Source organism: Thunnus thynnus, chromosome 1 (genome assembly GCF_963924715.1).
Source record: "Thunnus thynnus chromosome 1, fThuThy2.1, whole genome shotgun sequence".
Classification (NCBI taxonomy): Eukaryota; Metazoa; Chordata; class Actinopteri; order Scombriformes; family Scombridae; genus Thunnus; species Thunnus thynnus.
In genome coordinates this window covers 32,662,433-32,687,297 of record NC_089517.1, presented here as the reverse complement: position 1 = coordinate 32,687,297, position 24,865 = coordinate 32,662,433, and the positions used below count along the sequence as shown (strand labels likewise).

Sequence of the window (24,865 nt, the reverse complement as noted above, 5' to 3'; positions counted from 1 at the left end):
AAGTGGCAGGAGGATTTGGTTTCACCGCATTATTGTTAAGACCATATGGTTTTTTAAAAGCAGCGCAGGTTTTTATTTTCTATTTTTTTGTTTGATCAGATAATGTACACTGCATGCGGACAGGCACGTGCACAGATAGACCACAGGTGGTACTCAAGCACAGGCCCTTTTGGCCTCTGACTAGATAAGTGCCCTTTCTGCAGGACTTTGTCTTTCTTTCTTTTTCTAATTTTATGGCATCAATTCTCAGTTAAAAGCGTGTTGTAATACCCAAGACCTGCATTTGAGTTCTAATTCTGCGAGACTGCACAAGCCCTTGCCCCTCCCTCTTTGACTTCCCCTGTCACAACCACCACAGTTAACGCACGAAAAGTGAGCGCCATGCAGAGCAGCGTGATCCACGTCTCCCTGACCTGCCTTCATTGGTGACAGCCATGTGACGATAATGTTTGTCCTCGGCCCCAGCACTGTTTGTCACTGTTGTGAAATTAAACCACTATTAAAACATTTCAATACAGCAGACAGCCTAACATAGGCAATAACCCAACATTAACAAGTAAGCTAGTCTAGCGTAAAATAGCATCGTCAATGAAAACGAGTGAACTCCGGTAGGCTAGTTAATTCCTTTTGTCAAGCAACTGAAACAAATGAATATGCATTAGGTGGTCTATATGTCAATATTTCTGCAGTCATACTTGGATATCTCTCCTCTCCTGTCCTCCTCTCTCATTATCTCCCCTCCTCTCCTCTCATCTCCTCTCCTCTCCCCTCCTCTCCCCTCCTCTCCCCTCCTCCTCTCCTCCTGTGTCAGCAGCTCTTCTGTTAGCAGCAGTATTCATGGCCCCGGAGAAATTAGCTGCAGGCTCTATTAATGCCAGTAGAGCTCCTCACTCACACAACTCCCCCCTCCTTCCCCTTCACACTCTGCCAGCCATCTTTAAGGTGCTATGACTTCTTCCTCCTCTTCCTCCTCTTTCCATCCTGTCTCTGTTTTAATTTTTATTCTCTGAGGGGTTTCCACTCTGAGAAAGAGTCAGAATTTATTGTTGAACATGACTCAGAGGTCAACCTGATGAACTTTTACTTCCTGAGTGTAAAAGTGTAGATTGAGATCTAGTTCAGGTTGATTTTATTCTTAAAAAAACTTAAGGATTTGGTCTGATGAGACGCAGCTTGACAGTTTGATTCCCTATTGATTGTAAAATTGATCAAAGTTGCTCCGGTTGGTTCCTTGGTTCACTGTGTGTGTGTGTGTGTGTGCGTTCATACAGCAGCAGCATCATTGCTGCGCTGCCTGCTGATCAATGAGATAACCCAACAGAAGTGTAATTTGAATTCATGTAATCAATTGCCCTTTTTTTTCGTTTGAGCACCTGCCCCCAAAAAGTCAGTGCACGGTCCTGCATGTGGAACATATGCTGACAGTTGCTGATGGACAACGCTGGTTTGTTTCATAGCAGGTTTATAATGTAAACCTCATATTGTAACAGCAAAACACACAGAACTAGACAATATGCAGGAGAGTATGAGCTGATGGTCCACACTGTGTTTGATAGCGTGCTGCCCTCAGCTGGTTAATTGACAGAACTGCTAAAAGTCACAGATGATACTTCATTCACCATGGAGTGAAAACAATTTGTCAGAACAGCAACAAATATGAGATATGTAGATCTAAAAATAATGATAAAAAGAATCCTCACGCAATCACCAGTCATAAAACACAAGTAAATACACATAAACACACACATTGAAAATATCATTTCACAGTGGAAGCCGAAATCTGATTGGCTATTGATTCAGGAAGTTGTGGCCCATCGGTTGGGGAGGGGAAAAACCCACATCCTCCATACAGACACGAAAGATGACACTATGCATGCTGGTCCCTCCTCTTCTTGGAAACCACAGCAATGTTGTAAATGTCCTTAGAAGTTAAGAAACAAGTGTAAATGGCTACATGAAAACCTAGTTTTGATGGTAGAAGCATGTTATTTTATCAGTTCTCTGAAATCAAGTATAAACAGTCAGTGGTGACGACAAGTTGACCCTGCTTTTGAATGTGTCACATGGAGTGAGCAGAGGAGCAGTAGAGTCCTTAACGTCTTTCAGACTGTTAACCTTAATCATGCTGACTGGCAGACCCTAGAAGTATACTTGTACTCCAATTTTTCATGACTTTGTCTATCAGTTTGTTCCTTGTGACTTTGTGACAATTCTGTCTTTGCAGTGTTAATAGATGGAACTATTTATTGAGTTCATGTTTTCCAGGGGTCCTAATTTAAAGTATCACACACTATCAGGGGTGTAGGGCACTCTGTCATTTTGAAGGCTTTGTAGAAATAAAAGCTGTAATTTGTATTAAAGAGAAGTATATATTATCATTTTATACACTATGCAAATTACATGTAACCTTCCTAAAATAATAATAATAATCTTTTTTTCAGATGACATTAATTACATAACTAATAATGTTTTGAGAATAAATGTTAACATTTTGCTATGATTCTCCAGGGATCCCAGTCAGTAGTCCTTGTATATTAAATATGTTGGTAGGATGAGGGTTGATTCATAATAATAATAATTAGTGGCCTGTGAAGTCGGGAGCAAAACCTTTCCAAAAAATGTTTAGCAGCAGAAAATATCTCCATCAACAAGCATGTGTCCTTATGAAGTGTCATTTAACAAGACGCTGAACCAACCAGTCTGATCAGTGTAAGGAACATAAATGAGAAGTAAGATTAAATAATCCTGCTTTTTTTTTGTTATGTTCATTCTCAGGTACCAGCGACCCTTACGTGAAATTCAAATTGGACGGTAAAACGTTCTACAAAAGCAAAGTGATTTATAAAAACCTCAACCCCACATGGAATGAGTCCTTCTCTTTACCTGTGAAGGATCTGAACCAGAGACTGTACATCAAGGTAATCACTCTGTCACTCCTCATGAGATAAAGACTTTATTCTGTTCTATAGAAGTTCAATATTTTACACCGTTTATGGTGTGTCAGTGGGTCGACATTGCTGATGCCCTGCAGGAAAGGTGTGAAATGTGTTATATTAAGATGTTGTCAGTCAGAGCTTCTCTGTAATGCTCTGTATGTTTCCCTGGCTTGTAACACTTTTTTGCAATGCAGAGTGCTCAGGGGGGATTACCATGATTGCACCTCTGGTGCAGCTCCAGAGCCCTGCAGAAGGGCAGTGTAATTTGCACTCACAAATAAGAACAAACCAACAGGAAGCTCTGTATCCACATACCGGGATTAGATTTGTGATATTTCAGCTGTATGGGATAAGTCAACAACACTTCACCTCAAGTCGCTGTAGTTTTGAAACCTTGGAGCATGTTAGTGCGTGTTTTCTGACTTTCAGTATTTCATTAGTTGATTATATTTACAGTTAAATTTGTGTTGTAGTGGTATTATCAATATATAAGCTTGATCACCTTTTGCACACCACAACACAGATGTGATCACACCATGTGTGAGGTTCCACAGACGATAGTACATTATCACAATAATTGTCTTGTATCCTGACATGACCCAGGTGTACGACCGTGATTTGACAACCGATGACTTCATGGGCTCTGCCAGTGTTATCCTGAGTGATCTGGAGACTGACAGGTGAGTACCTCAGTGAGAGGATGTCAGTATACTCTGAGTGAGTGCTGCACGTGTTGATACTGATACTGAGAGTTTGAAAAATTGTATACATCAGCCATTATATACACATGTAAACACATGATATAAAGAAATTTGATGATGATAATGATGATAAGGATCCCTTTTTTGTTCGTGTGTGTGTGTGTGTGTGTGTGTGTGTGTGTGTGTGTGTGTGTGTGTGTGTGTGTGTGTGTGTGTGTGTGTGTGTGTGTGTGTGTGTGTGTGTGTGTGTGTGCTTTAAAGAACAGTGGGCAAAATGTGTTGCAGTTGAAAACTAAACTTGTCAGTGCTCTCTGGTGGACAAACTATGTAGTGGAGACATTGTTTCTAAATTACCTCAAACATATCTTTGGCATCTCTTGCTACTTTGCAGCAGACTTGCTGATACCATTATATCTACAATAAACTTCATATCAGCTAATATATCAGCTCAGCCCATTTATGGGTCTATCTCTAGTGTAGCCGTGCACTTGCAGTATGAATGGTGAAAATTAGCTCTGGAGGAAAGTGTCGTCATTAATTATGAAGAGTGTGGTGGCAGTTTCACTTGGGTCCTACTTTTACTGTAGAATTTAATTTTAGTGTGCACTAAACTATCAATGCTGTTTAATATTGATGATGATTTTCTATGCAGTCAGCATATACAGTATAGTGTGTTGCATTAGTGAGTGGTGGATCATCTATTAGTAGCTGTAGTATTCACTGTTTAAAACATTTCTTTATATTTAGAAACTTAACTTTTCTTTACAGCCTAATTATAATAAGCTAATGAAAAAATAAACATGCTATAGTGCAAAATACAAAGACACTTGTTCTCTCCACCCCAAAATCTGGCACAACCTTCTACCAACTCATTTCATGATAATCTGCCTACACATACACTGAATGCCATAAACTGAGTTACATTACTTAATGTGGAAGAAATTTCGAACACTTTCTATTGCGAGCTAAAACAACATAATCACTGACTATGGACTTAAAAATTATTGTTAGGTTGAAACTACGCCTTAAAGGTTTATAGGATTGCATTAGACTATGGAAGTGTACCCAAAAAACTTGTCACTCAGTGTGTATTTTTAAAAATAATGTGCTTGCTTCCATGACCCACATTAACCACATAATCCACATCTGCACCAGTGTAACTGCTCAGTGTCCATCAATAGAAGACTGCTGGTTAGTTTCCTCTCTTGCGGTGACGTTATGCTGCTGAGTAAACCCACATAATGTTGTGTTTGGTCTGTATAAAACCCTGCAGCATACACCAGGCACTCCATGGCTCATGACTGCCCATATCTTACCCAGATCTGTTTAACTTTAATTGAAGCTGGAACTCTTCTCTTTTTTATTTTCAGGGTCAACGAGCTGTCCTTGCCTTTAGACGACCCGAACAGCCTGGAGGATGACATGGGCGTCGTTCTGGTGGACATGAGTCTGTCACTCAGAGATAGAGACAGCAAAAAAAGCCCAGTATGGCAAGCTCCTATCTGTATTTGCTGCATGACTTTTAGCAGGAGGGATTATTTGTTGTGCATTGTGTTAGTCATACTTGTATATCTGTTCCTATCTACAGTCTACTAACCACAGTGTCATTTTTGTTTTGCACCTAACATGCATGCTCCGGCTGGCAGCGGTGGCCCCAAAAAAGAAAACGAAGTATTAGGGTAAGGCATGGAGGGAACACACTGGACAGACGTTAATAAGTGACCTACAGATACCTGCCAATTATAAACTTCAGTACATGAAGTCTAAAAACTAAAGTGAGAGGTAGAAAGTGAAACATAGAGCTTCCATTTAGGTCTGGTCTCTAAAATAATGCGTCAGTGCAACATCCATCATGCTGTTCGGCCTCTCTGATACAGTCAAGAGTTGTCAAATTGGAACCACAAGGTACAGTGAAGCTTATCTGGTGTCTCCTCATTGACCAACATATCACTTTCTGTTGGTGTCTCCTTTATTTTGGTAGCTACATGTACTTGAAGCTGGATCTGAATGTTTTTGTCTTTTTGCACAAGTGCAGCAAATCACCACATTACACTGTCAGACATTTTTTAGAGTAAAGACAACAGTGTGTCTTTTATAGAGTGTTAAATCTGACAAATGAATGTGTTGTTTTTATTAAATCAAATAGTAAACAACACAGGTGCTCACTTTATTAGGTATACCTGCCTAGTACTGACTGAGCAGGACCACTTGTTGCCTCCGAAGCTAAAATCTCCGAGGTGTGGATTCCACAAAGTGCTGACAACATTCCTCTGAGTTTTTGTTTGCTGCAACTCAGCGGATTAGTACATTTAGAAACGGCCCTCAGCACACCACTGCTAAACTCAGCTTTCTGTGTACTCGTCTAACAATTCTCCTCCAACTTCTCACTGATGGCCATCGTATCCTATAGAGCTATATGCATCTGTGCTCATTCAAAGGATTAGTCTGCATGCTTTGCGGCATATGTCAAGTGTTTGGAGGGACTGGTTGTTTGCATTACTGAAAAGGTGTTCCTAATAAAGTGGCCACTAACTGCATGTTCCCCCTCTACTTAAGATACTGACTGTCCTCTGCCTGATTCATTCAGTCCAGTCTATTAATTGATGCCTATGCATGAGGCGGAACGGAGTTACACAGTACAGCAGTGTCAGCTCGATGTACGTTAATTGAATCTGGGTTAAATTTATCTTCCTACAGCGCCGTGTCTTAATGTAAGATCAGCTAATTATCTTAGAATATGGCTGCCTATTATGTATGGAATAGCGATATGTCGCACTGCACTGTAGCTACTGCAAGCTTTACCTAATCTCTCAGTTAAATGAAACATTAATTTCATTCTCTTTTCACCGGAAAAAAGGACATAATCTCATTTAGCTGTCTGTCTGATGTCCAAAACACTGATTTGCAGAATGTATCCATCTGATTTTAAATTTTATATAGTGTAGGTGAAAGTTTTAAAGTAGAATCCCACTTCTGGTTGCTGCGCTGGTTTATGTTTTGGTTACTTTCTCAGCTGTCTCTCTCTTTACTGATAATATTGGTCAAAATATAAAAGAATCAGATTAAAGTAATAGATTTCCTGATATCAGTTGTCTCTCCGCTCCTCTCCTCATCCTCTCCTGCAGTCGGTTGGTTCTTCTCAGAGCTTTCGTCTGTCGCAGACATTGAAGAAGAGTCAGTTGTGGAGCTCTGTTGTGTCAGTGACTCTGGTGGAAGGTCAGGAGGTGCCGCTGGACACTCAAGGGGGTCAGCTCTTTGTTCGCTTCAGACTGGGAGAGCAGAGATACAAAAGCAAGGTACTGGATGGAGGACTGATGCTTTTCATCTCCTCCACTCCCCTCCTCCTCTTGAATTGTCCCTGTTTTTTACAAAAACACTCTCTTGTAACCACCTCTTTCTTCTCCTGACACTCCTCTTCCACCTTTTCTTCTCCAATTCTTAACACTCTTCCTCACTACTTAACCTCTTTGTCCCTAAACCCCTATTTTCCTTCCCTGTTCTTTTCTTGTCATTCCTCCTCTCCTTTCTCCCTGCCCCCCCCCCCCCCCCCCCCCCCCCTCTAAACTCTACTTTTATTTGTTTAACTTTTTTAGAAGATTCTTGCTTGTAATTTTTAGTAACTGGGGAATCAATGCAATTTTTTTTTCATATGATCCAAGTCATTCTGGATATGTCAGAATCTCACTTAGATGCCTAAAACATGTACAAAAAATGAAATTAGTCAGTCAGTAGCTGGTTTGACTAAAAGTGGATGTTAACCTTCACCAGTCCTCTCCTTACAGATGCTGTACCGTAATTATTAATTATTATATGTTAATTATTTAAAAAACAAATGACCACAAACGGTACATTTTAGCTTCTGTGCATGTTAAAATGATCTTCTGTCTTTGGGATTATTTGGTCCAAATAAATTTATAGTAGTTTTATAAAATTATATTTGCAGCACATGACCAAACGTCCATATTCAAGAGTTTTGCAATACAAAAGTATGATGATCTGTTCAAAAGTGCTAATATTAGAGCCTCAGTGCCATTATAATCTTGTATAATTCTGTGACCACAGATCATGTAAAGTCCTAGAAAAAGAAAGTAAAAGAGAGCCGAGCAAGGAGGTAAACTGGATGTTTATGTGAGGTGATGCTGAACTGGCTCTGTGGTTACTGTCACCGATCATTATCTTGGTATTCTGCAGCATCATCCATTACACATCAAAGCTGCATGCTAATGAGCAGCTTTTCTTTTCTTACTTTCAGGTTCAAAGTGACAGCACTTAATATGGCCTCATGTGCTGATGAGAATCTCTGATAGAAGTTGCTCAGCAACACAGTGTTCACACAAATCTGTTGGAAAATCACACCCGGAAACAAATGTTTTAAAAAAAACTGGATACCCTGAAACTAGAAAATAATTTGGATAGCTACAAATTTTTAAGAAGAGTGCATATATTTTGACAGTTTACTGACATAAAGTTGACTTTTAAAGCACATAGAAAAGGTTAATAATCACCATAAATACATAACAGGTGCATTTGGGTAGCAACATTTTCTGACATCATCTGGATTTAAATAGCTGCTGTCAGTGTTCAACATGACGGCATATGAAATTATTTACTGGTGTTTCATGTTCTGACCTCCCGTCCGATTCAGAATCACTGCAAAGTGGCCAACCCTCAGTGGAGAGAGAGGTTCACCCTTAGTCGGTTCTTGGACAGTCCGGACATCCTAGAGGTGGAGCTCTTGTCCAAGGAAGGAAGAAGGAACGAGGAGTGTCTGGGAATGTGAGTCTCCATTCTCATAAGTTCAGTTTAAACAAGATGACAATCCATTTAATGAAAACATTCACTGCTGGACCTACAGTATCTGAAAACTATGTGGAGTGTTTAGATCAAAATGTGACCTATTCAAAATATATCCTCATGAGCAACTAGTCATGGGTTATAGATATAAAATAAAGCATGACTCTGCAAATGTATTGCCTTTTGCTCATCTAAATTATTCAGAAACTGATTTTGTTGGATAGTTAAGAGGAGATTAGATGTTTGCAGAGCAGCTGCCATTTTTCTCCACATGATAAAACAAAGGCCAATGTCAGCCCAGTAAGAGGTGTGTTTGGCCAGTCAGGTGACAGAAGGTTTCTGGTTAGTGGCTAACAGTCGCTTGTTTTCTGTGCAGCCTACTTTGCATGGTATTGGTCCCAAACAAATGCCTTCTGGGCTTTACCATACAGCAATGACCAATGTAAAAATTTTGGGCTGGCATTGTGACGATCAGTGTTTACATGTATGACATTTATCTTGTGAATGTGGTTGTGTGCACATGTGTACACTTGCTGTTATGCCTGCATGTGTGCATCGTGGTGTATGACTACAACTGTACCTGCATGCATGTGCCAGCATGAACATACAGTATGTAAATTCCTGTGTATGTGTGTGTTTGTGTGTACAGGTGTGAAGTGGACCTGTCCAGGGTCCCTGTCAATCAGAGGGAGCTGTACACACTCACCCTGGACCAGGGGAGAGGACGCCTGGTCTTCCTGGTTACAATCACCGCATGCAGTGGTGTCTCCATCTCTGACCTCTGCGCCGCACCGCTTGACGAATCGCATGAACGACAGAACCAGCTGGACAACTACGTCAGTATCTACATTTTTGTGTATCTAGTTTCTGTACTTCATCACGTATATGTTCCAATAGATGCTGTCAGTATACCTGAAAATGATATAACTGTATTTATATCATCCCCAAGATACCAAAAACAAATCCTGATCCTTTGATTTATTTTTCTCCTCCGTCCACTGCATTCACAAAAAGCAACAACAAATAGCCTTTAGCCTCGACTGTAGACCAGTCAAGCCCTACCTGATGCTTTTACAAGCAGCATATCTCCATGAAGTGCTCAGTAAGTCATCAGTAATCTATCAATAAAATCTTATCAGTCTTATCAGTAAAATATTTAACTCAATTTTGGAGTCAGTCCAAATTTTGTTGATGCCACCAAAATCTCATTACAAGAATGAAGACACAGCTAAAGAGTGAACACCCAATCTGACCTTAGTGATAGCCGTAAGATGATAAAACATGCCTTCATTACATTTGCAATCAGGGGTTCAGATTTTGAGTCAGTTTTAACTTTATTTAAGTCAAAACTCCTCCCAGGACTCTTGCAGCTCTTTGTGTGTTCTGTGTTGAAGGACCAAGAGATGGCAGTGTCTCTCTGATAATGTGCTGAGAGCCAGTAACAAGGATTTATGCTGTTTCAGTGGAGCTTCAGACAGATTATATTTTTTGATATCTGATTTTAACATCAGCAAGGCAAACATGTAGTAAGCTCAGAATACTATGGTCTATAAGTGATACATAAAGAAACGACTGGGTATCGTGGCCATAACAATGAAAACAGATACAGCGATCATGAACGAGATTTCCCTGGAAAAAAATATGCACAATGAAAATAAACAAGCACAAAAATTGATGTCATATTCCATGATATTAAACCTGTTATGCAGCCACTGGTTTTGGTTCATGACAGAGCAGTTTAAACAGAAACCTGCAGTGACTTGAATGTGCTGTCACGGTGAACATTTAGTCAGATTTACTGTCAAAGTTACATTATAATTATGTGGCAATACACTTGTGAGCAGGTTTAAAAGCGTGTCGTCGTGATGCATTTAAGTGCTTGTGGAAAATGCTGACATGTAAGACTGCTGAACAGCAACCTTTTTAATGCAACGGATGACCAAATTCATCAGATCTCTTTCATGCTCTTAGACCTACAGCAGGTATCTGGTCTAAGAACAACAAGACTAGGTCAAAACCTAGTATATGGCTGAACTGTGTATGAAATTTTTGAATTAATATGTTTGGATCTGTTTGTTTAAATGTAACATAAGATGGTAACTTCTTCAAGAATTGAATTTTATAAATGTAAAATTTGGCTAAAGTAATGAGCAAATTAATAACATTGTTTATAGCTGGAGAAATTTGGAATGTTGAATATTAATAACAAATCAGATTTCCTTATCAAAATATATTTTAAAATCCAAATGAAAATCAACCCAAAACATTGTCACATGTACACACTGAATAAACACGTTCTAATGTTTCCACCATATAATTACAAAAAGAACATTTGTCTTCTATATTAAGAACATGTGTAATAAGCATAATGCCATAACCTCTATAAAAGCTTCATATGAATATAGAAGCCCTTCACAGTTAAATAGCTATTTTACAAGCAAAATGTTGGTGTCAAACCAATTTTCAAAAAATAAGGATTTGTTTCTGTCTGTTAATGTTATTCCATAAAAAAAACATTTGTGAGGAGAATATTTGTGCTTGTATAGAAAGGACCAACACATAAGAGCTTGCCTATAAAAGTTGGAGAGTTTGATGAGACGTTTACCAACAGCGTAAGGACACATTAATAAAAGACCACCTACTCTTTTAAACAGAAAGTTTGGGATAATATTCCACATGCTATTTGGATCTTTTAGAATTCTTTTGATCCAGTTAATTGTAATAATATGGTTGAATGATGTAAAGTCCAAAACATTAAGACCTCCCTCTGTTAAAGGCATAGACATAACCTCCTTTTTTACCTTGTGTGGCTTATTTTTCCAAAAGTTAAAAAGACAAACAAAAGGTTAAATGTGACATCAAGGGAGGAAAAGACATGAAAGGCTCTTGTTTTTGCGTAACGGGCTGCTCAAGCAGCCCATATAGTGAACCACCCATTGACAACAACTCCTCATGTCTCCGTAAATGTTGGCGTTATTTGGATAAACTGACCACATATTGGGGCTCTAATGGTTACCTAAACTTAATAAAGTGACATATTAACAGTCCTACAGTGAAATTTACAACAGCTTTTGGCCTGGCTCCACCATTACCACCATTTGGTGCGAAATGCATTCTGGGATACTCGGCTGTCCCAAGCTTCAGCCGACTTTGCACGAGTGATGGTGAAACTTCCTCACTCAAATAGACCTACTTGGACAATTGCGGTCAGAGGGCTGCCTCCGCTGTGGCGGTCCAGCCAAAAATGTGATTTTGTAAGAAAGAAAATATTACAAGAGAGGAGACAGTTTGCAGTAGTTCTTTCTTCACCAGTCAAAGGTTTTGATTTTTGTAAAAGCACTGCGTTTCGACAGCTGTCCCTCATATTTCAGAAGTCTCAATTTACCATCAACACTTAACCACCTTTACAACATTTACCTGAACTTCATAGAACTTATTTTGTTGTCAGTGTCAAATGTCAAAGTGTTCAGTCTTTCTGGCACTAAAATGGGAAAAACATCTGCACACAGATTAGCCAAGGTCTGTTATATCTCCTGTTGATTTATTATTAATTTTCTAATGTGCAAATGCATTTGCGTTATCTGACTTTGTAGACATTTACAATACTGTATAGACAGTATGAACACATTGTCTTTATGCTGTGAATTTGAAACTTAATTTCTATGAAATTTAATGAAAGGCTTGGCCTAGGAAAAGTAATTAGTTTTTGGTGCAGATATTTGGATCTGAATGTAGATTTTCTCAAAGATTTCTTACCCAGTGATAAAGAATGTTTTAACATTTTTTCCTTTTTCTCATTACTGCACTTAAATGAAAAGAAAGTCTGGCACACGTGTCCCATGATTGTCTTTGAATTTGTGTATTTTGATGCATGTCCAGATCCAGATTAAATATTTGTTCGCTATAATTAAATTAACAACAGATGTTGAGGATTACGCAGTGTTTTCTAATTTAAAATGCCTCCAAACCCTCATGTTTCCTGTCTACTTACTGTTATTACAGAGTTTGAAAAGGTCCCTGAAAAACCTCCATGATGTTGGTTTCCTTCAAGTCAAAGTGATCAAGGCCACGGATCTGATGGCTGCTGATTTAAATGGTACCTCACGCATTTTAATTGAATCTTTCTTTATTCTGTTGTTAAGTGTTAGTAAAAAAGGATCATGGGAACCCAGTGTGAAAGTGTTTTGTGTTGTGTTCTGTAGGCAAGAGCGATCCTTTCTGTGTGCTGGAACTGGGGAACAACAGACTACAGACCCACACAGTCTATAAGAGCCTCAACCCAGAGTGGAATCAAGTCTTCACATTGTCAGTTTGAGTCAGACTTCTTTCTTTAGATGATAACAAAATCTCGTTCCAATCCTATTTTGTTGTTAACACTACATGATGTATATAGTTTCAGAAAAAATGAAACAACTGGGGCGTAATACTGTTCATGTACAGTGTGTGCTGGTTGGTGAAGGAGTATCTAACTTCCTCGTGTGTCTCCGCAGCCCTGTCAAAGACATTCATGATGTTCTGGCGGTGACTATCTTTGATGATGATGGAGACAAGGCGCCAGACTTCCTGGGCAAAGTTGCCATTTCCCTGCTCTCAGTACGTACTACCTCACTAAGAGTTCATCATGCAGACAATAGACTAATCTATTTACACTCAGTGTCTAAATTAAAGTGAAGAGGGAAATAACACTCCAGCAGGTTGAAGACTTGCTAAGATGTAATCCAGCGTGACTGATGGTCAGGTTCATGGTTGGGTTCAGCACCTGACACCCTTTCTGTCCCTGTCCCGCAGATCCGCAGGGGACAACAGATTGTCTTCCCGCTGAAAAAAGAGGACTTAGGTGGCTTGTCGAAGGGGAGCATCACTCTGGAGCTGGAGGTTATTTTTAACCCTGTAAGTACAAGTCCGCCTGCAGTGAGGACGTGAGAGCAAGATTGACGAAAAATGGGCCTGATTCTGTCTCATTTACTTTTTTTTCAGGTCAGAGCAAGTATAAGAACATTTCAACCCAGAGAGAGAAGATTCCAGGAGGATAATCCCAAATTCTCCAAAAAGGTTTGACACAGCTCTGATAAATTTACTGTCTAATCCCAAATTGGGGAATCATCATTTTGCATTCAAAGAAATGAAAAATAAACATTGATCTTGCAAAACACATTAGATTTTAATTTTAGTTGTTTAGTTGACCTGCTTATCTGGATCAGCTGTAATGATTAGTCAATAAATCAATCAGTTGATTGATAAAACTGAATCATTTTAGTCCTTTTCAAGCAAAAATCACTTAAACGGTCAGTTGTGAGGATTTGCTATTGTTCTCTATTTTATGTGATAGTAAGCAGAATATCTTTGGGTTTCAGACTTTTGATTTGACAAAACAAGAGATCATGTTGGGTTTCAGAAAATTGTGATTGTGAAGAATTTGGACTTTTCACTATTTTTTGACATTTTTTTATAGAGGAATAATTGAGAAAACTATTGTCAGATGAATGATAATGAAAATATGCCACAAACTCCATAACATTAAACGTTACAAAGAACCAAGAGTAAGGAGGTCATGGGTCAGAGGTCACTGCACTCTGACAATACTCCTGTGACGCTTAAATAATTGAAATTTGAAAGAAAAATATGAGGGAGGCAGGAGGAGAGTTAGACGACAAGTAATACAAATGTTACCTCATTTATGACCAATTAGCTCTTTATGAACTAAAAATAAGATTTTACTTTGACTCTGCAGCCTTCTGCTTTGCAGAGTAAAATCAAAGACTTTCATGTGCCTGAATGAATTGAATTGAGCTTTAATTGCCCCCAACTGTGACTGAGTTCTTGTCCACTGTTCTGCTACATTAGTTTGATATACAGTGTGCAAGACAGGGTGCGAGACAGGGTGCCTGACTGTCTGCGCTTCCCACAAAGACTCATTGTTGTCAGACAATATGTTGCTCACTAACGCCAAAATTGGCTTACACACTGAGGACTCGGATCGTGGCGTGCAGCTTTTCCCTCAGTTTTAATGTTGAAAGTCTTGGTTGACAAAATCAGGTCAGATTACTGACATTTTTTGCCACCTGACCACAGTGGCTCATGCATGCCAAAACATACCAGCTACTCTCACTATGTCACTAGTCGACTGGATTTTCAGAAAAGGATGGAAGTCCAACTCATGCATGATTACCTGCTGGCTGCTAATTTTTTAAATTTAGATTTATTTCCCCATTTTATATTAGAGCTTCCAACAAAATTAAACTTACTTACATACATACATACATAATGAAAACTCAATTAAGCACTTTTATACATACTCTACAAACATATATATCTGTTTTGCATGTTTACAATCTGTCTCTCTCAGGTTCTGGCCAGGAACGTGCTGCGTGTTCAGACGCTGTACAGGGCCATCATGTCGACTCTGCAGTACATCAAAAGCTGCTTCCAGTGGGAGAGCGTTCAGAGGAGCCTGCTAGCCTTCCTGGTGAAGTGGTTTAACTGCTTATCAACACACTATCTGCATTTCCCTCTGTTTTCCCTCCAAGCTGCGGAAGACAACCGCAGTCTGGCCAACCCCTGCTTGAACTCTCCCTGCGAGAATCTTAATCAATGCAGTGTTTCGCTCAGCAGAAACGCAGGCTTGGCCCCGGCTCCGTGTTGGAGTGGACGGTTTCAGTGTTGCGTGTCTCGTGGATGCAGAGTTAAGCCTCAGCTGGAGAGAGTAGAGTCCCAGTGGAGTCGAAATAGAGTCTATTTTTGTTCTACTTCCCTGACAACTCATTAACCCTCCGTCCAATCTGTGCCCAGTTTGATTTAGACCCCATTATGCAGACAGAAGTCCAATTAAAAAGCTCTTCAGAGATAAGGCTGATTCTCCATCCTGCCATTGTTGAATACAAGTGTTAAGCAAGTGTGTAGACAGAAACGAAGGAGTAGCCTTTCAGCCCTTGTCTTTAAACTGCAAAGTGAAGTGGGTGCTGATCTCTTTGACATTATTCTCTCACAGATCTAGCTCGATCGAAATAGCATACAGCAACTTGTGCATTAACTATGCAGACAATCAAGGTCAGAGAAAGTTCCTTTTGTTTTTGCGGCTGATGTCCTGTAGATGGCACTAAAGTTTTGCCGAGCATCTGAGAGATTTCCTCGGAGACTGGTAAAGAGATACTGTACACCGGCCAATAGTACAGTTTGTTCAATCTGCTGTGAAAAATGCGAGCTGCAGCACAGAGCTGTTATCTGAACAGATGCCACTTTGTGTTTTAGCTTTGAGTCGTGCATCGACTCTTTTAAGTTAGGATTACTTGGATCTCTAGAAACTGTGTCACCCAGAAAGGACTCAGGGGTCAGTGCACTTTGAATAGAAACTCCTTGCTATTGAAATATTGAAAACACTTTTTAAATGTACAGGTACTCACAATGGACTGATACTTTTTTTTGGCAAAAGGGTCGTAGTAATGTATATTTAAAGAATAGCTCCTCTTAGTTAATCAGCCAACTGGAGAACAAACTGGCTCAGCTTTGCTCTTTGATTCATATTAATGCAAAATATTTGACTGGATCTTTATATGTGGTGTTAATTATACAGGATAATATTGTTGTTTTGCCTGACAGCTCAGACACACACCCGAGTGCAAATCATACAAGCATGAACAAACGCGCAACGTTATCCACACACACACGTCCTCCCACGCGTCCTGATGCAGTGTTTGAAGGACAGTACCATCTGTACTCATGTTTTCACACTAATGCTCCCTGCCTTTTTAAGCCTCAATGAGAGGAAATAAATGTCTGCTGAATACCACCACATATAAGGAATGAATCATATCTTCACTCCACGTGACGGGATACAGTGATGAGCTACCTCCAACATCTGCCGATTGGCAGACACCTTTGTGCAGAGTGCCTTAGTCAATACAGTGCATTTTAGATCTATTTCATAGACAATGAGTCACAGCAGTGTATCTTATTCTTACATGCTGCTGCCCTGCTTCACTTTTACTATCTTGTGAAAGGTGGAGGGATTTGTTTGCCAACAAATAATCTCAAATAATTAGAAAAAGAATTCTCAACTCATCAGAAGCTGAAAGTCCTGCATTTTCTTATGAGAATATTATGTTTTCATTAAGCACACTACTCACACTGGCCAGTATTTTTTAGTCGACGTGTACCTCAGCCGGCATTAAAACAATGAATGGTTTAAATGATGTCAGTGATTTTTGTGCCTCTGGATTACCGGCGTGCCGTGTAAACCCTTCCTTGAGCATTAGTGTGGAAATCCTGCTGCATTCTGAAAATGCAGTAGCTCTCCCAACATTAGGTAGCCTTTCAATTTCAAAAAAAAAAAAAAAAAAAAAAAAAAATCTCTGATCTGGATTGTATTTCCAGAGCCCCTTTTTGCTGTTGAAGACTGTGTAATGCCTTTCAAGCTGAAATGGGCCGCAATTATTACAATCTTTATGGGCTGTGTATACATTTCCACCTAAGCGTGACTTGGCTTTCCCCCTATTCCGGCTCTCCCAGTCACAAAGTCCTCACTAATAAAACATAACCCTTTCAGTGAGGAACTGGTTTCATCTCCTCTCCCAGGCCCCGTTTTGGCTTGTGATAACACAGACAAGAGCGTGCTTGGCTTTTTGCACATTAAAGCTGATGTGATGGCGGTAGTGGTGGTGGGTGGGGGGTATCTGCCATCTTTTATGTCAGTTGGTGCCTCAGAGGAGAGTGATGTCTTTACCAGATGTTCACTTCTATTTTTATTAGAATATAAAAACCTGTAAACCCTTCCCCACGCCTTTTGGCCCGCTGCCATTTTGGCCGGCCCTGCCTTTCTGACAGGATTATTTTATAGCTCTATTTAGCCGTGCAATTGAGACATCACAAGCCATATTTCTTTATCCTCTTATCCTTTTTACCTGAGCCATGCACAGGTGGGATGTGCATCACAAGTGCCATTATGGATGTTAATGGCATATTCACACTCGACACACAGCTCCCCGTGGCTGAAGTGAATCGCGTGGCCGGCTTTAATGTACACAAGATGAGAGAGGGAAAGCAATTAGACTTACAGTACGTGGTTGTCAATGTATATGCAGCAGATGGAGGGAGAGTCAGTCCGCTTGAGCAGAGTAGTCACCCTGCACAGCGTATGCAGAATACCTGTACATAAGACACAAGGCTTTGATAGTGGCAGGGTAGCCTTCATCAGCTTGACCAGTGCTTATATAATCAATAGCCAATCGGATCAACCTTTAGCTAGTGGGGATTCAGGAACTATTGAAAATGTCTTTGGATGTGACTTAATGAAGAGCAGTTTGTTTTATCTGCACACCCCCCTTGTGTCTGACCCAACTGATCATGTGATCTCTGTGGCCCTCTGCCTGCAGGTGTTTGTTGTGACAGTGTGGTACTGGGAGATTTACATGCTGCCCCTCTTCCTGGTCCTGCTCATCTCGTGGAATTACCTCCAGATCCGCTCTGGTCGGGTCAGTCAGGACACGGTGAGTCCAGAGCAGCTTCACCTTCATCTCCTTCTGCCAAATGACCTGCTGGCTCCTGTTCACACTCCTTCTTTTCTTTATTTTGTAGCAAAACCACCACATTTTGTTCAATTTGACAATTAATAGCTGGTTTGTTTCCATAGCAACTAGCTGCACCGAGCTACATGATAATAAAATAACACATAATACGTAAGCATAGACAAGTCACTGAATAGACTAATGCAACATATCATTATAGCCTAAGCTAATTTGCAGTGCTTGTCTCTTACTAACACTGCTTTCTTTTTTTTTTCCAATCCGCCCACAGTTATTGTCCTGAATCCTGCCTCTTCTTCACTGTAATTGGGCTGTTGCCCTCTTGTGTGCTTTTTTCTTTTTTCTTCTACTCTCAGTTAAACTAAAAAAACAAAACAAAAACGCCATTAAGGGTGTTGTATCTTGTTCGTACCCAGTGTGGAGTAGCAGCTGTATTTACAGAATACAGTAAAGGTAGTCCACATGGCTGAAACACACAGTCTGAAATGTAGGTTATAGCAAATTATATACACAGAGGAGTGTTAATACAATAACGTATTATGTTGTGATTTGATGTGAAATGAATGAAATATACGCTGATCTACAAACATGTTAATAAATATATATAGGCATATAATACATAGGCATTACTACAGTATATTACAGCAATCCATTTAAAATGACAGACAAATAAAGATGTATTTTATCACATCATGTGACATTGATATAATTAACGTGCGTGACAGATAATAGGAGAGTAAACTTTAAGCTAAAGTGTGAATATTTATAGAATTAAAGTGTCTATAATCAGTATTTTTATATCAACAATGGATCACATGACTACTTGTATATGAAGATGGTCTTTCATTGTGACTAAACCTCAGAGAATTATCACCCAACTCTGCGGCTCCTGTCAGCTCTATGGAGGTTTTTAGCATCTTTTAGCTCATTGTTTTGATTTTACAGCTAGCAACTTTACTGTTTTGGCACTCGCACCACTTTCATCAGTGTTTTCGGCTGCAGCAGGCAGCTGCTTACAGCAAAAAAGCTCTAATAAACATGCTGTAAACAACATGACCAGCACCAAACAGCAGAAAGACAAAGTTAGCAGCTAGTTGGTGGAACATAGCGTAGCATTTAGCATCATTAAAGAAGAGTGAACTTGCATTCGGCATTTGATCAGAAACACGACTCCAAATGAATTTTGATGTTGCTTCATGTCTTCTGGATAAATAGGCAAAGTTGTTCACTAACAAGTTCAACTTTATAAAGTATTAATATTACTAGTGTTGTTTTTACAGTTTGTTTCAACTCCCCCCAAATGGCCAAAAAATCAGTTTTAATTTTAAGGATTAATTTCAGAATTACAATTCATTTTGTGTTATTACATACATGCAGCCACAATAGGACACAGCAGAACAGATTTATAACAGATTTATAACATAAATTTCATATTTGCCTTGTAATTCTTTTTTCCAGGACAATATGGATTTGGGGGATGAGGAAGAGGATGATGAGAAGGTATTTATCTGTGCTGGCTGTTTATCTATCTATTCAGTATCTGTATTTCTATATGCACATGAATAATAAATGTTTATTTTTACATGTTGACAAAGGTATCTGTGTGGTTCTACGTTGTTAATTCAGTACTAAATCTTCTGATGTATTTTGATTCCTGCCAACCACTTGTTGTAGTTTTTGTAAACTTGTGGTTACCAAAAGACATTTCGGCTTAATGAAGACCTCACCAACCCGTTTCCACATGTCACAACACATTCAAATGCTAATAAAGGGGCGGGGGAAAAAGGTTCTGCTGCATTTGGGAAAGTCCCTGAGCTTAACACACCATATAATACCTTCAATATGGAACTAATGACAGCACTTAGACATGCTTTTTGAAAGTTCTTGTTCAAAGTGTTACAATGCTTTTAGGCAATGTAATATTTCTTCAGACTGACAGCAGTATTATTGTAGACGTTTTGAATGGCCTGCATCGGTCTGATGTATAGCGGCTCTCATACTGGTTCCTAGTGGGAACACGACCCCAGAAAAGCTGAAGCAGTTTAGTGCAGTAAGTGGGTTTGATGGGTACTTGACTGATGTGAAACTAAATTGTCTTGCATGTGTTTTTTGAGACTGATAGTTACTGTGCATCTGGAATATCACAGGTCCAAGCCCCTCTGCAGCCCTTTTCCCAGGCCCTTCCCCAAAGTCTGGATGGCATTGAGCCAGCAATCACTCAGTGTTTCCGAGCAGAAGCAAACATATATCACTGAGATCACACAGTGACAAAGACCATGGATTTGGCCAGTAAACAGTCTCCCAATAACCACCGTTGCCATCCCACTATCCCCACAGACCCCATCCCCTCTCTTTAGTCCTATAACCCTCCTTCATTCTCTCTGTGTTTGATGTGGACATGAGGCCGTGTCTCTGTCTGAAGTCTGGCTCTCACTGCAGAGATCTTCAGAGTATCTGCTTTCTTCTGTTTACTTTAAAGAGCCGTCCTTCCCTCCTGGGATCTGGACTAGCCTGAGAACGCTACCTTTTCTCTTTCATAATGTGAAGTCCAGTCCCATTCTGAAGAGCCTTCACTTCAAAAAAGATATTTTCAAACTTGCTCTCAAAGTATCTGCCTTTACATTCACATTTTGCAGACACTTATCCAGAGCAACAGTGAATGAGGCTGTTTCAGTCTTGTGGTTTCTTGCTCAGAGAAACTTGGAAAAGCATTGTTGTGAACGGTCACAGAAATCAAACCTGTGGCCTTGAGCATGTCTCAGTCTGACCAGAAAAAAAAGAAAAAATCTCAGTTATTTTATATTTGTCCTAATAAATTACCTCCATGTTTTTGAAATATTTGAATGTCTTTATTCTTCTTTAGGGTATAAACCAAACTAAATTCAATTCATTTATTAAATTCAAATTGCACCAAACTACTTTTTTACTTAACAACTCACTTGTTGTTATACTGTGTAATGAATAATATTAAAACAATATTTGTTCACAAGACTTTTCAAACAGTTTTTTCTTAAACCATAAATTCTTTTGAGATTTACACTCTATTTTATAAGAAAGATCTGATCAAATCAGTCAATTCACATAGGACAATACATATAGCACAGTAAAATATGACCTGAAAGGCACAAGCAAAGCAATATCATATAATCTAAAACAATTGCATCACCTAGATGTAATAGACAGTGTAACAAATCAAAGTGTTTGTTTGTTTTAGACCTATTTTTAATAATGTACTTTACTCAATATTATTTGGTACTAATAGTACTTAAATCTGTTAATTTAATGAGCTGCATGTCTGTCAAACTGTCACAACAATAATATTCACGCAGGACAAAGCTTTCATTAGAACATTGAAGACAGTCCAATAATACAGTTAATACAGAATTAATTCTGAACTTTCTGTTGTGGACTGTATGAATACCTTTTGTCTGCCAACAGTTGATTTTGTATGTGTTGTTTTCTGTAGGAGTCAGAAAGGAGAGGGCTGATAGAGAAATTCCACATGGTCCAAGAAACCATCATCACCCTTCAAAACCTGCTGGACGAGATCGCCAGCTTTGGGGAGAGGGTTAAAAAGTAAGAAGTAAAGATGATTTCTCAATTACAGCTCACACTGTTGAATGTTAACCTCAAGTGTTTATGATTACAGTATGAAATTGGCAGGAATCATGTACTTGTCTTGAAATGCAATATGTACGGAATCTTTTAACATATCTTTTTATTGTCCTGTTCTGAAATTATTAAGCATAAGAGAAAAAAAGTCTACAATAAAGGGCCTTGTTTAGATTTTATTATGATTGATAAAAGATGTATATTTTGTTAATAATTAATTGAAGCTGGAAATCATTAAGTATGGAACAAAAATTCTTGTGCACTTACTGATATGCGTTATTTCAATTTATCAGCACTTTCAACTGGTCTGTGCCATTCCTGTCTGGCTTGGCTTTCCTGGTCTTTGTCATTGCAACAATCCTCACATACTACATACCAGCACGCTACATAATTTTAATATGGGGTAAGTTTATCAGTACAGTATTTATGTGTCTGCCTCCATTTTAGCCAAGTCCCCCCCCCCCTTATTGCATCTTTCTATTTTCCATTTACAAGGAGATTTACAAGGTCACAGGAATATTTTCTCCTAATATTTTGTGGTTGCTGTAACTTTTCTCCTTTAATCTCTTTACTATTAGCAGTTTATAATGTTATTCATGTATTAATTGAAGTGTATTTTATTGTTAAATGTCTTACTGGAGAAGAATATTGACTGAAAGACGAGAGTTTAAAATGTTGTGACTCTCCCCAGACTAAAAAGTGAAAGTAAAACATGGAGAAGTCATGCAGCGCTCGAAGCAATAATTCTTGGACAGCATGAGTCTCTTCTGCAGGTATTTGTTTGTGTGGAAACAAAGAGCGCAGCCACAGGAGACTAGTGTTAATGATATGTTGGTGTGAATTTCTGTTTTAGGCATCAATAAATTCACCAAGAAATTACGGAACCCGTACAGCATTGACAACAATGAAGTGCTTGATTTCCTGACGAGGGTGCCTTCAGATGTGCAGAAGGTAAGCCCCGCTGGATCAGCCGGCCAGGAAGCCCAAAATCCCAGAGCCGGCTAGCTTTGCATTTTACTAAAACAACTCCCAGGCATTCTTCACTCTTGTCTGTATAATTAGCTTCATCTGTATAATTATGTAGCCCCGTATAATTTCTGTTGTGTTTTGGTCATGATACATCCCCGGTGGAGGTCTGTTGCTTCGCTCGGCTGTTCCCAGGCTGAGACAGGAGACACTGCTGTTGTTGTCTCCGTTATGAACTCACCAACCTCAACAACAGCAAAATATTAGTCACCACACAGCATCTACTCCAACTTACATCAACCAAAAAGAAGCAGAACAATTGATTAAATCTTGCTGGTTTTGTAGAAAAATTGATAAATGTTAAAAAGAATCACTCTAATGTGAAAAATCATCACAATTTACCCACAAAAGTTTCCATTAGGGTTGCAGGATTTTGTGTTGATGGTTGAAAATATTATTCAGTGACATCCAAAATGGCTACCTCATGCCCATAAACCAGGCACCATTTTATGTCTTTTAAGTATTAACTATTCAAAAGAAATCTATAGACCTCTTTCTTTTTTTCCTTTTTCTCCTCCTCCATCTGCTCTCTGAGCTGACCTCTCTTCTTCCTTTATTTCCACTCTCCTCGCTGTCTTCTCTCTTTTTACCCCTTTCCCCTCTCCTCCTCACCCTCTCTGTCTCTGTCCTTCTCTCTCTAAGCTGTTTAACCCCATTTGTCTCCCTCCCTCTCCTTCTTCGATGCCCTTGGGCCTCTGTCTTTAGTGACAGTGTCTCTCCTTCCAGTTTCTCTGCTGACTATTCTTTTTTTTCTGTCTATACAACAACTATAGCCATCCTGCCCAGCAGTCATAGTACTTCATCCTACACTGCCTCAGTAATAATATGGAAATAAACATATATTTGGTGCTTGGTGAATAAAGTGACTCTGGTTCCTGTTGTCTGCAGGTTCAGTACAGTGAGATGAGAGGCAGCAAGAAGAAGAAGATCTCGTAGACCAGAGAAGGAGGACGGTACATAAATGGGACCGAATGCTACTGTTTGTGCGCTTTCTACCCGAGAACCCCAGATGATGTGGACACTGCTGGAGGACTGCACAGTCTCACTTTTTGTCAGTTGTGGGGTGTGCGGTAGGTGTGAATCTTAATTCACTGTGGTGATACACAGCTCAGCCCCGCTCATATCCACAAGCACCTAAAGACTTTCCAACCAAAGAGGTCCATAATGAGGACTATGCAGATGAAACTTTACCACATTTTGTAACATGTTTTAATAATGTGTTTGTCTGTGCATTTCTGGACCAATTTGTAATAATATTTCTAAAGATTGTAAGTGTTTTGTTGTATGTACAGTTTATTCTTTTAGATTTTAAATCAAAAGCTGCTTATTTTATACCCCTGACCCTAAGATGTTTCCCCCTGAAAGTGTTTTACAATTGAAACCAGCAGTTTATATTTTGCTAAATGTACATGTTTGGAACATAACATTTGTGTGCATACTTTAATATAATCAACGGTGGTTATCCTAAAATTAATTATCCTCCATTGGAATAAAACAAGAAAACAATTTGCTGGGATAAAAGTAAATCTTACACTTACAAAAATTAGGAGTCATCATGAGATGTTTTCTTAAAACAATAATTTTAATGTCTTTTGTGGTTTTAATTACTTTCAGGTAACAATTGCTTTTCCAAAATGCACATAAAGTATGTCTTGAAATTGAGTGTTTCACATAAACAGCAACATATCCAAAGTTGGTAGCAAATATTATGCAACATATTCAAATTTTTCTTAAAATTCCATTTAAAAATGGATCAAGAGCTATGTGCATATAATATTGACTGACTCTTTTTACTTTAGCATGAAAATATGGACTTACTTTTATATGTAAAGATCAGTGCCTGCATTTAGTTCTAGACTTTCATTCATCCCACATAGAAGATGCATTGTCCTTTATGTTGTGTTTTACCTTTTGCTTGTGAGTGGATCTGTTCACACTCAACTTTATTTATTAATGAGAATCACTGATGAAGACTCTCTGTCTGTCACTTCTAACGGCATTAAATGCACACAATCTCACAGTGTAGCATCTTTTATCTGCCTGTGTGTCTCAGCTCTGTGCTGCGTCTCTTTGAATTCCCCTGCACGGCGCACTCATCCTCTCCGTGCTCCCGTGCTGCAGGATTGTGGGCGTCTAACAGCCCCTCTCTTCATTAGGCTTTCATGAAGTGAGGCGAGGCTGTATGAGACCTCACCAGCACCCGGGCTCTCCGCTGTGTTGATGGCCCTTGGGCGTCGCCACGAGCAGGAGAACCTCAGCGACCTCCTCTCAGCTGCTG

General features: G+C 39.3%; 1 protein-coding gene across 4 annotated transcripts in view; it reads left to right on the top strand.

The window, feature by feature from the left end:
- The window catches only part of LOC137187072 (multiple C2 and transmembrane domain-containing protein 2-like), a 40,390-nt gene extending 15,768 nt beyond the window's left edge, over positions 1-24,622 (top strand). For 2 of the 4 annotated variants that reach the window (XM_067595948.1, XM_067595949.1), the window contains exons 4-22: positions 2,776-2,918; positions 3,540-3,616; positions 5,008-5,122; positions 5,284-5,316; positions 6,763-6,933; positions 8,283-8,413; positions 9,081-9,267; positions 12,434-12,527; positions 12,634-12,736; positions 12,922-13,024; positions 13,220-13,321; positions 13,409-13,483; positions 14,778-14,897; positions 17,800-17,913; positions 19,408-19,449; positions 21,416-21,525; positions 21,855-21,964; positions 22,415-22,512; positions 23,476-24,622. In XM_067595948.1, the coding sequence (XP_067452049.1) occupies positions 2,776-2,918; positions 3,540-3,616; positions 5,008-5,122; positions 5,284-5,316; positions 6,763-6,933; positions 8,283-8,413; positions 9,081-9,267; positions 12,434-12,527; positions 12,634-12,736; positions 12,922-13,024; positions 13,220-13,321; positions 13,409-13,483; positions 14,778-14,897; positions 17,800-17,913; positions 19,408-19,449; positions 21,416-21,525; positions 21,855-21,964; positions 22,415-22,512; positions 23,476-23,523 (1,976 nt within the window). In that variant the 3' untranslated portion in view covers positions 23,524-24,622. Of the gene's footprint in view, positions 1-2,775; positions 2,919-3,539; positions 3,617-5,007; positions 5,123-5,283; positions 5,317-6,762; positions 6,934-8,282; positions 8,414-9,080; positions 9,268-12,433; positions 12,528-12,633; positions 12,737-12,921; positions 13,025-13,219; positions 13,322-13,408; positions 13,484-14,777; positions 14,898-17,799; positions 17,914-19,407; positions 19,450-21,415; positions 21,526-21,854; positions 21,965-22,252; positions 22,335-22,414; positions 22,513-23,475 lie in introns of those variants that run through there. The other 2 variants (XR_010929152.1, XM_067595950.1) reach the window with 2 other exon arrangements.
- Positions 24,623-24,865: the final 243 nt, after the last annotated feature.